This window comes from Podarcis liolepis (genome assembly GCF_965112155.1).
Source record: "Podarcis liolepis genome assembly, chromosome: 2".
Classification (NCBI taxonomy): Eukaryota; Metazoa; Chordata; class Lepidosauria; order Squamata; family Lacertidae; genus Podarcis; species Podarcis liolepis.
The window spans coordinates 121,223,790-121,241,783 of NC_139555.1; the positions used below are offsets into that span (position 1 = coordinate 121,223,790).

General features: G+C 47.5%; 1 protein-coding gene across 6 annotated transcripts; it reads left to right on the top strand.

Annotated features, from left to right (window-relative positions):
* The first annotated feature begins 345 nt into the window (after window positions 1–345).
* Window positions 346–17,730, top strand: LOC310701801 (DLA class I histocompatibility antigen, A9/A9 alpha chain-like). Of its 6 annotated transcripts, XR_014523110.1 has the most exons (8): window positions 346–681; window positions 6,959–7,234; window positions 9,652–9,915; window positions 12,608–12,892; window positions 13,653–13,727; window positions 15,003–15,032; window positions 16,478–17,124; window positions 17,339–17,730. XR_014523110.1 is itself a non-coding variant. In XM_083493199.1 (7 exons), exons 1-6 carry the CDS (start codon window positions 597–599, stop codon window positions 15,020–15,022), a joined length of 1,005 nt encoding a protein of 334 aa, XP_083349325.1. In that variant the 5' UTR covers window positions 346–596; the 3' UTR covers window positions 15,023–15,032; window positions 16,478–17,730. The 6 variants fall into 6 exon arrangements, 4 of the variants coding, with proteins under 4 accessions (XP_083349325.1, XP_083349324.1, XP_083349323.1 ...); XR_014523111.1 differs by lacking the exon at window positions 15,003–15,032; XM_083493199.1 differs by having other exon boundaries at window positions 16,478–17,730.
* Window positions 17,731–17,994: the final 264 nt, after the last annotated feature.

The window sequence follows — 17,994 nt, forward strand, 5'->3', positions numbered from 1 at the left end:
GAATCTTTGTTAATACGTTACAACCTGACTGAGTCTGAATATATTACTGGGAAAATCTGGTTGGTGGCAGTGGAAGAGAATAGACGTGGCGGCACAGGGGCAAGAGTCCGTGGAACGACCGGGGACTGTGTGTGAGCGCCACAGCGGGGCTCCAGAATTTGCCAAGCTTTCTTTTTCTAATTAAAATAGCATTTTCTTAACTGTTTCGTATCCGTCTGCAAGAAACGGCAAGAATTTCAGGACGTCCTTCACTGTGTGTGTGTGTGTGTGTGTGTGTGTGTGTGTGTGTGTGTGTTTATTTACGTCTCTGCTCTTACACGCGCCCGGTGACTTGCTCAGACGTACCCGGGTGGTTTCTTAGAAATCAGCGGCTTGCATTTTCGACCTGGGAAGTAGCCAGCAGGAGGCAGAAAAGCGTCGCAGACGGAGGTAAAGTTGTAAATAGGAACTGTTAAGAAATAGCAGAGCGCGCGAGCACGCAAGTATCCCCCAGAGAGACACCCATGCAGCCCGAGATGTCCCGGTTCTTGCCCGGATTCTAGTGGCCGCGAGTTCCCCGGGCTTCTTAGAGGGAATTGTGCAACGCGAAGCTGCTGATGGGTCTGCGCCGGTGGCCCGTCGGGCTGCTGCTGCTGCCGCTGCTGCTGGGATCTGCTTCCTTCCTGCTGGGGGGCTGCGCAGGTGAGTGGCTTCTTCGGGGGTTAAATGTCGACCCGGGAACAGAATTGGCACCCAGTACCTGCGTGTGTTTGTCCGCAACACATTTACAGTGAGCGGGTTGGGGGAGAGTGGATTTGCAGACAATGCAATCCATACCTTAGCGCCTCTTTCGCCAGCAGAAAATGATCTATATTTGTTCAGGGCACCCCCTGCCCCCTCCTCCAACCCAGAGATTAGGGTGCTAAAAAGATAAAAACGTATTTTCCTAAATATGTTTAGATGGGGGCGAACTTTCTTGTCCTTCTCACAACAATATCGCACTTATTACTCACTTGCTGCACATAAAAAAGGTCTCCTTTGGAAATTCACGCACCAAAGTTAGTCGTGCCCATTGGGTCTACTCTGTGTAGCAATGGCTGCAACCCTTACAAAAACTTCAAGTGCCAAAGGGGTATGGGGTATAACGCTATAAATGAATACACAGAGCTAGAGATGCAGCCCTCGTTTTCCCCTCGCAGAGCTATAATTCCCTGCGCCCTTTGCAAACTACAGTTCCCAGGACTTTTTTGGGGGGGGAGCCAGCTGCTTTCAATGTGTGTTGCATCTGCTTTAAATGTACGGCCCGTTACCCCCCCCCCAGAAAATACTTCAGTGCTGCCTGGTTTGACCTCCCCCCCCCCCCGGCTTTGGGAAAATAAGTATGGGAACTATAGTTTACCCTGGAAAGACCTAAATTGTCAGCAATTTAGAGTTCTCGTGGTTCTTTGGGAGCGGGGGAAATGTGCTTTGAATGTGCTTTAAAGGTCTGGTGTGTAGATGTGTGTGTGTGTGTGTGTGTGTGTGTGTGTGCGCTTTCTGTGTTTTTCTGTTGTTTCTTTTCTGCCCAGCGCCTGGCAAACTACGAAACACACCTTGGAGAACCGTAGCAATAAGGAAGGGAAACTAAAGGCCACCTAAGAAACAAGCAAGAGGTAAAACCTTATCTCCCCTCCCCAAAAGTCCCCCCATTCCTTCTCTTGATTTATTTACTGAATTTATAACATTTAACACACCACTTTTTCACCCGAGGAGCTGAAGGTGGAGTGTAGTTCTCCAGCTTCCCATTTTATCCTCACAACAACCCGGTGAGGTGGGCTGGGCTGAGAGACAGTGTCTGGCCCAAGGTCACCCAGCCAGCTTCATGGCTGAGTGGGGATTCGAACCCAGCTCTCCCAGGTAACAAAGACCGACACTCTAACCCTCACACCACCTCCTTGCAGCCCTTTCCCGTCAGTTTATTTGGGCCTGGCTTGTCCTTGCAGGGATGATGAGATCAAAGAATCATAGAATTGCAGAGTTGGAAGGAACCACGATGGTCATTTAGTTAGTGGCGTAGCGTGGGTTGTCAGCATCCGGGGCAGGGCAAGTAATTTGCGCCCCCTAACCCGTGGATTTGCGCCCCCTAACCCGTGGATTTGCGCCCCCTAACCCATGGATTTGCACCCCCTAACCCTAACCCCCAGATGTTGCGCCTGGTGCGGCCGGGCCCCCCTGCACCCCCCACGCTACGCCACTGCATTTAGTCCATCCTCCTGAAATGCGGGAATATTTTGCCCAACGTGTGGCTCAAACTCACGACCCTGAGCTTAAAACTCTCATGCTCTACCAACTGAGCTACTAGCTGAGCTACTAGATGATGGTGATGTTTTCAATTGTTAGCCGCTTGCTGCAAAAGAAGTCTGTAAGCAACTTGTTGTCGTTTAGTCATTTAGTCGTGTCCGACTCTTCGTGACCCCATGGACCAGAGCACGCCAGGCACTCCTGTCTTCCACTGCCTCCCGCAGTTTGGTCAAACTCATGCTGGTAGCTTCGAGAACACCGTCCAACCATCTCGTCCTCTGTCGTCCCCTTCTCCTTGTGCCCTCCATCTTTCCCAGCATCAGGGTCTTTTCCACTGAGTCTTCTCTTCTCATGAGGTGCCCAAAGTATTGGAGCCTCAGCTTCAGGATCTGTCCTTCCAGTCAGCACTCAGGGCTGATTTCCTTAAGAATGGATAGGTTTGATCTTCTTGCAGTCCATGGGACTCTCAAGAGTCTCCTCCAGCACCATAATTCAAAAGCATCCATTCTTCGGCGATCAGCCTTCTTTATGGTCCAGCTCTCACTTCCATACATCACTACTGGGAAAACCATAGCTTTAACTATACGGACCTTTGTTGGCAAGGTGATGTCTCTGCTTTTTAAGACGCTGTCTAGGTTTGTCATTGCTTTCCTCCCAAGAAGCATGCGTCTTTTAATTTTGTGGCTGCTGTCACCATCTGCAGTGATCATGGAGCCCAAGAAAGTTAAATCTCTCACTGCCTCCATTTCTTCCCCTTCTATTTGCCAGTGGCCATGATCTTCGTAAGCAACTTACACCATTTTAAAAACACCAACCATAACATTAAGTTGGATGAATGAAAAAGTTAACAAAGGCTGTAGGATAAATTCCAGCCAAACAGCAGCGAGAAACTACAATATTGTTTTGGCCGCAAAATACAAATAACATCCAGCGACATCACCCTAATTTGTAAAGCCGTCTGGCGGAAGAGATAAGTTTTTGCCTGGCATTGACAGATGACGGTGCCAGGCGGATTTTGCTGCCCCAGATCTGGCTGGGCTCTGCGGAGAACGCCCAAAGGATTTCAGGCAGGAACGCAGGTGCAAGTTGACTTTTCACGATATGCAAGGATTCAATTGCACGGCTGGTTTGCATTTATTGGGGCCTGTGTATGAATTGGCTTCCCAGTGGGCGAAACGGTTGTGGTAACAGGTACATTTCTGCATCTCTTTTATTTCTGGCCTCACTATTTACCCCCCTAAAAAACACCTCCATGTGTGAACACACAAACACAAACCACTCAGGAAAACAGTTTCTGCACCTCCTACATCAAATGCTATTTCTTGAAGCTTGTGGCATAAAAAAAGCTTCTTAATTTTTCAGGTGTCACAAGACTCTCTTTCCTCTTTGGTAAGTTTCACTTTCCAGGGTTAGTTGGATAGGCTCCAACATTGGGCGGGGGGTGGGGGGACCAATGCGAGTTGTAGTTTTAAAAACTGATTTTAAAGTTGTGTTTTAAACCTCCCCTCCCTGTGTCCTCTGCCCCTGGCGTGTTGCAGTCTTGATAACAACCACAATTGCACCCACCTGGTACAGTGACATTAGGTGTAGTTCAGCTCTTTATTTGAAGGGAAAACAGCAGATCGGCAGAATAAAAAACAGGAAATGTCGAACCTTCCCCTGTACCACAATCTCCACCTCGGAACCACGTCTTCAAGCTGAGCTTTCCAGCGACAACACCGAGCTGAAAACTTCTGCTTTATGTTTTTCCTTGCGCAATATCCGTTTGGGGCAAACAAAGAGGACTAGAAAGTTTGTCACTATGTTGTGACATTTTAGTTGGTGGTAAAGTAAAATGTGCAGAAAACAGACGGCTGAATAAAAGGCATTACCCAGCGTTGCAGTGCTAACATCTCTAATATTATTCATTACCTTTTTAGATTATTTCCCCCCCAGAGAAGGGACCCAAAGCAACTTGCAAAGCGCTATGGCCTTCAAAATAAAGCACAAAAGAACTGCTCTTTAATCCGATGGTCATTGGACTCAACTGACATTTGGGTTTTTTTTACTTTTGATGTGATTGTGCCAATTTTCTTGCATGTGTGCTGTCCACGGTGATATTTTTTATTAGAGAGTGCATAGAACTGCAAGGAACATACTGTCAGCATCGCCCTTGAGCCAGTGCCACCAACTGGACTCATCCACTTCAGCCCCGACTGGGCTAGGCGAGCTGGGTAGCACTTCCAGAGACCACCTTCTGCACAGGAACAGGTCAAAGTGCTGTGGACTCACAGCTTAGAGTTGTGAGCACCGGATTCACTCCCACAAGAAGACAGTCGTCGCACAGCAGAGTACAGCAGAGTCTAGCAGAGTATATAAACAACTCGGAAAGCAGCTCTGTAGAATATCTTCTTTATTCTATCTACAACTATTATACAACTATATACAGAGCTAAATAAATCAAAGCATAAATGAATGCTGCACTGCACTGAGTGTCTGCAGCTGCTCTTAGCAGCAACCTTATCTCTACACACGATCTCTAACACTCAGTCTCTTGGACACTGACTCGGAAAGCTGCTGAATTGCAACTCATTACCAAACTTAAAACCATGGAGAGACCTGGTTTGAACAAAGACATTGGATTCTTATCCCATTATACATGACTCAGCCATTTCTCACCTTCTCACCCCTTGCCTTTTCCTGTAAGACCTATTACAGTCGCTAAGAGTCGTCAACAGGCTCATCTCAGCTATCTGCCAATCTCCCATTCCCACCACCCTTCTGAGTAACACCCCTCCCCACCTTCTCACTATATAGAAGGATCTGGCAACTTCTGTTTCAGTGTATCTGAAGAAGTGTGCATGCACACGAAAGCTCATACCAAGAACTAACTTAGTTGGTCTTTAAGGTGCTACTGGAAGGATTTTTTTTATTTTGACTATGGCAGACCAACACGGCTACCTATCTGTAACTCGGACACTGACTGACTGACTGACTTGGTGCTGGAGCAGAATAAGTAGAGAGCAGAACATGCCTCCTCCTCTCTGGAGAATCAGCAGACTCCTCAGGAGATTCTTGGATATGGGAGGGGTGAAATCTCACATACGCCCACATGTGAGTTATGGCTAAAATACTGCATTTCTTCAAGTCAGCAAAGAGTGACAGCATTGATAGTTCAGGGTTTGAGCTCCATGTTGGACAAAGATTCATGGATCATAGAATCATAGAATCTTAGAGTTGGAAGGGACCCCAAAGGTCATTTAGTCCAACTCACTGCAATGCAGGAATCTCAACTAAAGCATCCAGGACAGAAGGACCTCCAACCTCCGCTTAAAAACCTCCAAGGAAGGAGAGTCCACCAGCTCTCGAGGGAGACTGTCCCACTGTCAGACAGCTCTTACTGTCAGAAAGTTCTTCCTGATATTTAGTCAGAATCTCCTTTATTGAAACTTGAAGCCATTGGTTTGAGTCCTACCCTCCCGAGCTGGAGAAAACAAGCACGCTCCATCTTCCATGGGACAGCCCTTGAGATATTTGAAGATGGCTCTCCTATCTCCTCTCTGTCTCCTCTTTTCCAGGCTACTCAGCCCCTTCAACCATTCCTCATAAGGCTTGGCTTCCAGACCCTTGATCATCTTAGTTGCCCTCCTCTGTGTGGGATGTGAAACACAAGAGCAGTCAAGTACAACATTCCTAGAGTGAACACGTTTACACATGGGGAGGAATGGTTGTCCAGCCAGCAGGTAAACTTCCTGTTTCCTTCTGGGCTGGGACAGACTTCCTCTGCATGTGACTAGAGGTGGGTGTGGCCTCACCTGTGCAGGTAAAGACAAAAGCACAGGACAGGACAACCATCTTTCTCTCCATGACTACTTTCGTCGAAGAAGCAACATCTGATTAGCCAAAGATGCTCTCTTGGCCTCCAGCCAAGAGAAAACAAAGGGACTGTCTCCTTATGGGATAGTTTCCAGGTGTATGTTACTTTTCTAAGCTTCTGGGATCCGATTGTGAACATAATCTTCTTTTATAGAAGACTGTGTCGTGTTTTATCTTTTATGAGGGAATAACGGGAAAATACCAGAACGGCTTTAGCAAGCCTGAGCAAACGCATCCGCCGTGGGTTTAAAAGGGGGAATGTTACTCTGCCAAGTTGTGAACTTGTTTACTGTTATGTACTGAGTTGAATAGGATCCAAACTGCAGCAGTCTGATTGGTTCTAGAACAATAGGATTCAGAATGCAGCAGTCTGATTGGTCCTAGAACAATGCAGCAGTATGATTGGTTGGCAGGAACCACCCAATCATGCTCCAGATATAAGTGAATCCACAACCTGATTGGCTTACAGTAGAATTCCAGAATTAGCCAATCATGTGCAGCCCATTGTGTAAATAATGTATATAAAGCAGATACTGTGAGGGGACTTCCATACATTCCTCCTCACCACTATGAGCTGAATAAAGAGCATGAAATCACTTTGCGACTCTATTTCATTTACACAAGTTGGAAAGGCTATAATCAAACAATATATCCTCTCCTGCATCCCTGATCATTCCCACACTCTGCGCATGTTCTAGCTTGTCAACATCCTTCCTAAATACTTAGAAATCTTTAGCTGAACTCTCTGCGTTGCCGGGGGTTGGACTAAATTGCCCTCAGAGATACCTTCATTTTATGATTCTACTGGAGCCCTAATTCTGCCCCTCTCTGTCTTCCTTTCCAGGCTCCTCCTCGCACTCCTTGCGCTATTTCTACACGAGGGTGTCTGAGCCTGGCCAGGGCCTGCCCCAGTTCACCGCTCAGGGGTCCGTTGATGACCACATCTTCATTCAGTACGACAGTGACAGGAAAAGAGCCTTTCCTCAGGTGCCCTGGGTCCAGAAGGTGGGGCAGGACTACCCCCATTACTGGGACAATATGACCCAGATCTTTCGGGACGCTGAGGAAGTATTCCGGGTCGTTCTGGAGAGTGTGCAGCGTGACCACGAGCAGAGCACAGGTGAGTGGGTGCTGCAAGGGGCAGCAAGTCCCCCTCCCCAATATTTATCCCTCCCCTGGTCAGGAAATGGGGAGCAGGGGGACGGCAACTGGGAGAAAAGGAAGGAGGAGCTCTGCTCTGCACAGAAGCTCCTTCTCCTTCCAGGCACCAAGCAGTTTGACTGTAACCTTAGCAGCACCCAAGTGACCACCCTGGGCTGCAAGACGGGGCAGTGTGTCTGGAGGCCCTGCACTGCTCGGACAACAAGACCCCCCTCTCAGCCTCGCTGATGTGCTCCAAAGAAAAGCAGATCAAGACGTTTGGTACCAACTGAGCTGCAGGAGTTGCCCGAAGGAGGCGTACAAGGCGCCATTCAACCATCCTTGGGACTCCACTCTGGATTTATGGAGAGTTTGCTCCTGAGAGCCTTTTCTTCTCCGCAAGTCAGCAGAGGTTTAGGATCAGCGTTTTCCTTCTCCTCGGTGGTCTCCCTTCCCTGGTGGATGAGCCCCACCTGCCCCTCACTTCTCTCCGCGACATGTGCAGAAACTGCCTTATTTACGGCTGGCCCCACACTTGGTCAGGGATGCGGGTGGAGCTGTGGGTTAAACCACAGAGCCTAGGACTTGCCGATCAGAAGGTCGGCGGTTCAAATCCCCGCGACGGGGTGAGCTCCCGTTGCTCCGTCCGTGCTCCTGCCAACCTAGCAGTTCGAAAGCACATCAAAGTGCAAGTAGATAAGTAGGTATGGCTCTGGAAGGAAGGTAAACGGCGTTTCCGTGCGCTGCTCTGGTTCGCCAGAAGCGGCTTAGTCATGCTGGCCACATGACCCGGAAGCTGCACGCCGACTCCCTTGGCCAATAAAGCGAGATGAGCACCGGCAACCCCAGAGTCGGTCATGACTGGACCTAATGGTCAGGGGTCCCTTTACCTTTACCACACTTGGTCTCATCTGCTCGATCCACTGGGCCTGTCTTTGCACGCAGGGGAAGCCCCTATTTACACTTGCCTGTAAATCCCACCGAAATCAAAGGGACTTGCTTCTGCATGGACAAGTACAGTCATACCTCGGGTTAAATATGCTTCAGGTTGAGCGACCCGGAAGTAACGGAACGTGTTACTTCCGGGTTTCGCCGCTTGCGCATGCGCAGACGCTCAAAATGATGTCACGTGCATGCACGGACGTGGCGAAACGCTACCCACGCACGCGCAGACACAGGTTGTGTTCGCTTCAGGATGCGAACGGGGCCCTGGAACAGATCCCGTTCGCATCCAGAGGTATCACTGTACGTAGGATTGCACTGTCAGAACTTAAACTTGACGTTAAACTTGGAGGTAAACAGAAAATGTTTGTTGCTTTCCATGGGAAAAAATGACCTGTTTTCAATCCTCAGCATCTCTAAGTAGGGATGAGAGAGATTCCTGTCTTTAAGCAACTGCAAGTAAAAACTTGGTGCTGATGATGCTTAGCTAGAGGAACCAACAGCGGGGTGGGAGGGAGTTGTGTAGCCCCAGGAGCTGAGAGTCAGCTGTTGATGGGTGGGAGCCACCACCGAGAAGGCCCTCTGCCAGGGTCCCTGTAACCTCACTTCTCTCAGTGAGGAAACCGCCAGAAGATCCTTGGAGTCATAGTTGGGGGTTTAGTCCAACCCCCTGCAACGCAGGGATCTTTTGCCCGCCGTGGGATTTGAACCCACAACTCTGAGATTAAGAGTTTCGCACTCTACCGACTGAGCTATCCAGTCTGCCTCTTCTTCCCCCAGGTGAAAAATAATCAAATCTTGGATTTAAATAAACATTCACATTATCAGCATCAGAAAATGTTTAGAAGATAGTGAAATATGATGGTGTATTTACTTTTATTTTTAGGTTTTTAGGTTTGATGCTGTGTTATTAATAACTTTTTCTGCTAAGAGATAGCAAAGTGGGTGAAAATAGAAACAAACCAGAAGCGCAAGTTGGGGGAAGCCTTGGAGGGGAAGGAGGGAGGAATATATAGTAAATGTTAAGAATTTGAGATGTATGTAATGAATGAAAAAGAAAAACGAATTATTTTTAAGAATAAAATAATAATAATAATAATAATAATAATAATAATAATAATAATAATAATTCCAGTTACAGATAGGTAGCCGTGTTGGTCTGCCATAGTCAAAATAAAAAAATTCCTTCCAGTAGCACCTTAAAGACCAACTAAGTTAGTTCTTGGTATGAGCTTTCGTGTGTTATCTGAAGAAGTGTGCATGCACACGAAAGCTCATACCAAGAACTAACTTAGTTGGTCTTTAAGGTGCTACTGGAAGGAATTTTTTAAATAAATAATAATAATAATAATAATATCTTTGCCAAACCTCTTCTGTGGGTTTGTGGGGGTTTCACCTGCTCCGGTCCCCCAATCTGTCTCCCCTGTCCCACTGACTTCTTGCCCCTTCTCCCAGGCCTGCACACCTGGCAGGTCAGGTACGGCTGCGAGTTGAGCCAAGAAGGCCGCCAAGGAGCGTACGAGCAGGAAGCCTACGATGGGACGGTCTACCCCGACCTTGACCTGGAGTCTCTTTCCTGGATGGCAGTCGAGAGAGGAGCCCAGGTGAACCAGACTGGAAACCAGACGGTCTCTGTGATGGCTTACGTGGGGAAGGAGGACTGCATTGCGTGGCTGCGGAGATACCTGGACTACGGGAAGGAGGCTTTGATGAGGACAGGTGGGTGTTTGTGTGAGGGCAGGTGCAGGGAGATGGGAACAAGACTTGTGTTGAGTTGGGTGTGTGCTGAAATTCTTTCATATTCTACCCAGCATAAACCCATCCTAGACCGCAACTGCAAAGGTGATGGGAGCCAAGAGCTGCCTAATAATAATAATAATAATACAGTGGTGCCTCGCAAGACGAAAATAATCCGTTCTGTGATTCTCTTCGTCTAGCGGTTTTTTCGTCTTGCGAAGCAAGCCCATTGACGGATTAGCGCTATTAGCGGCTTTTAGTGGCTTATCTGCTGATCGGATCAGCTGATAAGCGGCTTAGCGGCTTAGAAAGGGGGGGGAGGGAAAAAACCCCGCAGGAACTCGCAAAGCATTGTCGTCTTGCGAAGCAAGCCCATAGGAAATTCGTCTAGCGAGGCACCTCCAAAACGGAAAGCTCTTTCGTCTAGCGAGTTTTCCGTCTTGCGAGGCATTCGTCTTGCGGGGCACCACTGTAATACAGTCATAGTTCTTGTTACGTTTGCTTCATGATACGTTTTTTCAGGTTGTGTCCCGCGGCGCCCCGGAAGTACCGGAAAGGGTTACTTCCGGGTTCCGCCACCTGCGCATGCGCAGATGCGCAAAATGACATCATGCACATGCGCAGAAGCGGCGCAGATGCGGATTGTGTTCCTTTTAGGTTGCAAACAGGGCTCCGGAATGGATCCTGTTCTCAACCAGAAGTACCAGTGTAATAATAATAATAAACGACAGCTTAGGGGGTGGCAGAGAGGACACACTTCTAGAATATTTATCCCGATCTTTTGAAATAAATAAAGAATCTCAGGAAGCAAGAGGACAAAAACTTTTTAAAAATAATGGTGGGGTGGGGTGGGAAATATAATTTATTTAGGAGACCTTTGCAAGCAGATGAAAACATTATCAGGAATTTAATCTCACTTGTAATGTAACAAATACGATGGATAATATGGACTGATATAAAATATAGATTATAGAAAAATATGCAGTTGTAAATGTTGACAATAGGACCCATGGAGGGGTTGGGGGGAAATCTCAAGATTCAGAGTAATCTCTATATATGGATACACATCTGGATTGTTATAATTTTGTATTTGTAAAATCAAACGAAAATGATTTTTTAAAAAATGAAATAAAGAACGCAAGCATAGTGGAGACAGACCGGACCAAGTTTTCAGCTTGAAAGGGTTTAAATCTCTCTTCTTAATGTTGAGAACCTTCAGGCTGGATATATCAGAACATGTGCAGACTGCCACACCTTTGAATGATCCCCTTTGCACCACCCCACCGTAAATAAAAGCCTCAGCCCTATGGAAAGTCATAAAAACACTAACAATGTATTTTATGGCTTCACGTCTTCCTGAAATTCTTGCTGGACCTGCTGGTTAACCCTTATGTGGCCTCTATTCCAAGGAGTTGAGGCCTTTTGTACCTCATGTGGAACATTATTGTATTCACCCAATGATTCATGTTTTGCCAGATGTGAAGGGGCTGAGGTTCAGAGCTTTCCCGTAAAATTGGCTAGCGAAAAAACTGAGATGACTTCCTTTCTGTGCCTTGGCAATAAACTGCAACCACATGCACATGCTCAGACACCATTTCATACTTAGATTTTGTACTTTTGTAGCTTGGATAGTAGTTACAAACCTGTCTTAATTTCGCTTCATTTTGCTACTGTAATTGCTGCTTTGAGACCCAGATTATGTAAGTAAACACTGCTTTTATTTCTTCACAAAACAATGTGTGTATGATTGCTTTTAAGTGGGGGAGAAGAGGGATAATACAGTGGTACCTTGGTTCTCAAACTTAATCCGTTCCAGAAGCCTGTTCCAAAACCAAGGTGCACTTTCCCATAGGTCAGAGGGATTTGACGCTGGCAGCTCTGGCCTCTGCTCAGCCTGCGTCAAATCTAAACCTCTCTGTTCCTGCCCGTATTCTGCAGCTGGCTGTAAAGTTCCACTTGGAGCTGGTTCATTCCTGACAATTGTCACAAAATTTTCTCTTAAACCATAACATGCTGTAGATAATCATCCCCATTCTTCCATGTCTATATTATGACCAATCTCTATTGCCCAATGTATCATTGAGGATTTTACTTGCTCATCCTTTACATTTCCAACACTTATTTGGTTTAGATTTATACATTTATACTCGGTGTTAGATACCACCGATATATCACCTTTGTATCATTTTCTCTTAGACCATAACATGTTGTAAATTTTATATCCATATTCCACAAGTTCTTAGTCAAATACAAGAACCATCAAACACTTCTGGCGAGACGCTCGGACATTGCCGTATCCTATATATTTTCTGATATCTTCAGGGGTATTTCAGACTGTTTCTTCCATTCATGCTGTGGTCAGTAAGGAGCCTACTACTTGGCTGTGGTGCAGGGTAGAGCCTAAGTCCATGTCCAAAGATAATAGGGCTGGGGCAGGATTTGGAGAAAGGGATTGACCTGTAATTGCGGATATAATGGGGAATACCCTATTCCTAAAGTTTTTAACATGGGGGCATTTCCGCCAAATGTGAATAAATGAACCAAGTTTTCCACAACCCTTCCAACATAAAGGGAAAAGGGAGGGATTAATTTTTGCCAGCTTGACAGGAATGTGGGGACATTTGAGGAGGACACGGCCTGCTTGCCTCTGAGGACGCCTCTGTCATTTCCGCAGAGCCTCCCGTCGTGAAGGTGACAAGTAAGGAGGACTCCAAAAGCCCGGCCACCCTCGTCTGCCGAGTTTACGGCTTCTACCCAAAGGAGATCAACGCCTACTGGAGGAAAGACGGAGAGGCCTGGGTGCAGGATACCTTCCGCAGAGTTGCCGCCCCCAATTCGGACGGGACCTACCATGCCGTGCTCGGTATTAAAACCAGCCCCAAGGAGAGGAAACATTTCCAGTGCCACGTGGAGCACGAAGCCCTGCCCAAACACCTGGATGTGGCCTGGCAGGAGCCTGGTGAGAGGTAGCAGGGAGCAAAGGCTTATGGGAGGTGAATTTTCACCTGGGGAAGGAAGAGGGACGACACCAGGGAGCTGGCAGCATTGCAGCTGATATTGACAGCCTCAAATTGGAGACAAACATTTCCTATTTGCTGATATGATTGAGGTCTTGTGCAAGCCTTGAGAGGTGATGAGATGGAGGGGGCCCTTTCTTAGATGATGATGATGATGATGATGATGATGATGATAATTTATTACTTATATCCCATCCATCTGCCTAGGTTTCCCCAGTCACTTTGGGTGGCTCCCAACAGAATATTTAAAATGGGATAAAGCATCAAACATTAAAAACTTCCCTAAACAGGGCTGCCTTCAGATGTCTTCTAAAAGTCAGATAGTTGCTTTGTTCCTTGACATCTGATGGGAGGGTGTTCCACAGGGTGGGCGCCACTACCGAGAAGGTCCTCTGTCTGGTTTCCTGTAACCTCACTTCTCTCAGCGAGGGAACTGCCAGAAGGCCCTTGGAGCTGGACCTCAGTGTCCCGGTAGAACGATGGGGGTGGAGATGCTCCTTCAGGTATACTGGGCCAAGGCTGTTTAGGGCTTTAAAGGTCAACACCAACACTTTGAACTGTGCTCAGAAATGTACTGGTTACCTCCCCGAATCCCTCTGAATTTCACGAGCTCCCCGGTCCTGTGGCCTCCCCCGTAAGAGGAAATTTTTGTTCTGGGTTTCCCGTCAGTCATTTCTCTCCTTTCTTCTCTTCAACCTTCAGCGTTCGACAGCTGGCTTCTAATTCTATGCATCATGGGGCCTGGAGTCCTTGTTGTCGGCATCTCCGTGGGCATCAGTAAGTACCACGTACCCTCCAAGTTTCCCGATTTTCCGAGGACAGTCCCAGAATTACAAAAGCCACACTGGCTTCTGATAGGATCGCAGAATGTCCCAATTTTCCCTGCCGGTGCTGCTGCCATTATGCTTTGCTAGGAGGATTAGTCGAGGGAGCATCCCATAGCCTCTCCGTGGCCACCGCTGCCAGCCTCCTTCCTTGGGCAGCTCATCGTGGCTGCTGGAGAGCAGGCAAGGAGAAGAGAATCTGCCACCGCCAAGGCACAGCCCTGCACATAATGCGCCAGCTCTAAGGGGCAGATAAGAGGGTAGGGCCGCCCCAGGTAGTAAATTGACTAAATAATAAAATAAAATAAAATTTTGATTGAAGGGTTTTCTCAGGACAGTGGAGGGCAGTGTGTCCTCTTAATGTGGTTGTGGTGGGACTTTTCCGGAAGGAAGGGTCAGAGGCAGAAAGGGTCATGTTGGAGGGAATCAGGTAGTGCTTGGAATCTGGAAGACTTCCTACCTTTACTAGTGACAGGTTCCTGGGGTGTCTGCCAGGATCTTTGCATCCCTTTCCGTCCTGAAGAATCGTTGTCATGAGTAAAATGACTAGCGGCTTCAGAATCTATAACCCACTTGTTTGACTAGGTCTCACAACTGTTCACAGTTACCGTATTTTTCGCCCTATAGGACGCACTTTTCCCCCTCCCAAAATGAAGGGGAAATGTGTGTGCGTTCTATGGGGCGAATGCAGGCTTTCGCTGAAGCCTGGAGAGCGAGAGGGGTCGGTGCGCACTGACCCCTCTCGCTCTCCAGGCTTCGCGGACCTCTCCGCAAGCAGCGGGAGCGCTCCTGCTGCTTGCGGAGAGTTGCCTGCATGCCGAAGCCTGCGCGCGCTGAGATCAGCGCGTCCAGGCTTCGCGGACCTCTCCACAACAGCGGGAGCCAGTGCTGGGCTCCCACGGCTTGCAGAGAGCTGCCTGTTTGGGGGCTGGGGTCAGGGGAAGCTCGGGCCTCCCCCGCCCCAGCCCAGCGCCTGGGGGAAAAAATAATAATTCCCCCCCCTTTATTTCCCCCCAAAAAAACTAGGTGCGCCTTATGGGACGGTGCGTCCTATAGGGCGAAAAATACAGTAAGCTCTTTACTTATGAAAGAAAACTTTTCTCGTTGTTCCTTTTCATTTGGCCACTTAAAATGTAGGGGGTTTCTGTGACTTTGGGGCTTTGCAAACCTTGGCTGTGTGCCCTCCCTTGTGGCAAGTGAAACTCATAATTTGATTCTCTCTCTGCAGAGATGTGGCAAAGACACTAAGCTGCGCCAAGTAAGTGAGATGTCCCTCTTTGTGAGTTTTTCCTCCGGCATGGAACAGGCCTAGGGTGGGAGACGGGCATAAGGGAGCATTTGTTCAGGGCCTGTGTGAACTTGAAACAGCACAAGGTCCCTGTAAAACTGGAGACAGAAAATAAAATACTCTAACGGAAAGGTAACGGCATTTAAACCTCCCATACTCCCAGAAAACAGAAGCTTACGTTAAGGGGAAATTGAGAGAGGGGCAATTCACAGTATTCTGTCCTTCACCAGAAGCAGTGAAAACAGACCTTCTGCTGGCCTGTATGTCTGAAACTGCCGTCGCACACACCTGCATAGGATCACCTCCCTTATTTCCTTTGAGTGCCTTCTCAAAACTCACCTTCCTCCGCGATGTATTTGGCTCAGGCCTGCTCATGCCAATGCCCTACTGCTGGCTTCCCCAACCTGGTGCCCTCCAAATGCTTATGGCCTCAGCCAGTGAGGCCAACAGGGAGAGATGAAGGGAGTGTGAGCCTTTAGCAGCCTTAAGCAATGTTTATCCAGTCTACAAGGGACAGGCTGGAGTTGCTGTTGGATCCATCCGTCAACCTCTGATGGATGATTTAGGAGGATTGGGTCCAGCATCACTTTCGCTGTGTGTGCGTGCCAGTATCCTGCAACGGAGTGAGCTCCTGTTGCTCTGTCCCAGCTCCTGCCAACCTAGCAGTTCGAAAGCATGCCAGTGCGAGTAGATAAATAGGTACCCCTTTGGTGGGAAGGTAAACAGTGTTTCTGTGCACTCTGGTTTCTGTCACGGTGTCCATTGTGCCAGAAGTGGTTTAGTCATGCTGGCCACATGACCTGGAAAGCTGTCTGTGGACAAACGTTGGCTCCCTCACCCTCAAAGCGAGATGAGCGCCACACTCCATAGTCACCCTTTGACTGGACTTAACCGTCCAGGGGTCCTTTACCTTTACCTATAGGTTGTCAAATGGAGGGAAATGTATAGAAACCAGTGGTATGTATGTAATTGCATGTCATGCTATGCAGCAAAGTGAGCTCCTTTGCTCTGGAGCAAAGTGCAGGAGGCCAACGCTTCTGATGTGTTGGTTGGGTAGCGCCCCCCACCCCCATCCATAACAAGCCTCACCTGGATACTTTTGCCCAGAAGGTGCCCTTTTGATCTTTGCTTCCTGCACATTTCATTAAAAAATTCCTTCCAGTAGCACCTTAGAGACCAACTAAGTTTGTTCTTGGTATGAGCTTTTGTGTGCATGCTCACTTCTTCAGATACCAACACAGCTACCTGCCTGTACATTTCATGTGCGTCTTGATCATGCCCAGGGATGGAGTCCTCTGCAAGGGGAGTTGGGTTGGACTAGATGCTCTGACTCTGTTATTCAGATGCCCCCGTCCTTTGTCAGCTTCACTGTGCTTAGTTCACCTGACACCCTCCTGTGTGTTTTTCTGCAACAGATATGTCGGCTGGAAGAGCAGCAGAAACAGAGGAACCTCTCTGACATCTGAGCAGAGAGGAGGGTAGATCGCCCTACTCATGAGGAGCTATTTTGCCTGCCCAATGGCAGGACAGCGAATAAGAGAGAGCCTTGTGTGGACAGTACAGGGCTGTTCAAGGAAGAGACGCAAGCTGGAAATCCTAAGAAGCTCAATTGGAGAATTCCAGTAATGGGCCTCAGGACACCAGATGGAGGAACCTGTTTAAAGGATTGCGTCAAGCCAGCAAGTTGAAAAATACTTGGCCCTACAATGGGCTGATCTTTGTGCTTCCTATCGCAAATGGGATTTCTTTAGACATTTCCCCCTCTTCTTCTGATTTAAGGGTTTGGGGCTTTTGCTCTGCAGGAAGAAGCACATGGGAAATTTGCATCATTTTTTACTGCTCTCCACCATACTATATTTTAGGGTGGAAGTGTGCAGTGTTCTTTTTTAAAAAAGAAAAATACTGTTTGTGACTCTATGCCAGATGTTGGTGCCAAAAATGCTAAGCTAGAAGAACCGTAGTTTGACCCTGCAGAAGGCAGCTTTAGATGTTCCTAAATCTTATTATTTTTCAATGCTTAGCTAAATTATGGTGGTGATGAGGAAATTGTTTTAATAATACAGTGGTACCTTGGGTTAAGAACTTAATTCGTTCCGGAGGTCTGTACTTAACCTGAAACTGTTCTTAACCTGAAGCACCACTTTAGCTAATGGGGCCTCCTGCTGCCACCGCGCCGCCAGAGCACGATTTCTGTTCTCATCCTGAAGCAAAGTTCTTAACCTGAAGCACTATTTCTGGGTTAGCGGAGTCTGTAACCTGAAGCGTATGTAACCCAGGGTACCACTGTAATAATAATAATAATAAACCTGTGGCCTCCAGCAAATGCTGCTGTTAATGCTTTAAAAGAAATACAAGAGATTCTATAGACGGCTCCCTGCATCCCTATCTGTAGTTTGGCGATGAGTGTGAAGCCCTCAGGACTTAATCAGAGCTGATGACTGGCTGACTTGGTTTATTCCCCACTTTAACATCAACCGACATGGAAAGCATAGACACACACCTGTATCTGCTCCCTAAAAAAAGCTAAACAACTTTGATCTGAACCCCCCCAAAAGGGGGTAGATCACTGCCAGTTTTTTTATTCTGCGAGTGGATATCAGTCTATTAGTAGTTGGACGTCTCTGTGCTACACCAATCAAACTTGTTCAAATAAAGGAGGTGATGATTACCTGTGTTTTTATAATTTTATCACAGTATTGCAATAACATTTCATCAGATTCTCATGCCACAAGGTTCTGTGTGTTTTGCTGCAACAGCTACCTCTCTGGAATGTGTCACAGCTGTTTCATTTCCACCTCCCAGGATATAAAATATATATTGTATGCAAATCAGGAAGCTGAGGCTATTTTACTTACAGCGTTTCTCTCCTGCTCTTAGGCCAAAAAAGGGTCCTAAAGCAGCTTACAAATGTCAGCAATAAGACGGTCCCTGC

What these genes read in the sequence shown, in the direction of transcription:
- LOC310701801 (XM_083493197.1), top strand. Translation starts at nt 597, where the DNA reads ATGGGTCTGCGCCGGTGGCCCGTCGGGCTGCTGCTGCTGCCGCTGCTG. An exon ending in TGACCACGAGCAGAGCACAG is followed by an intron (nt 7,235 to 9,651) that starts GTGAGTGGGTGC and finishes CCCTTCTCCCAG; the next exon opens with GCCTGCACACCTGGCAGGTC. An exon ending in GGAGGCTTTGATGAGGACAG is followed by an intron (nt 9,916 to 12,607) that starts GTGGGTGTTTGT and finishes TCATTTCCGCAG; the next exon opens with AGCCTCCCGTCGTGAAGGTG.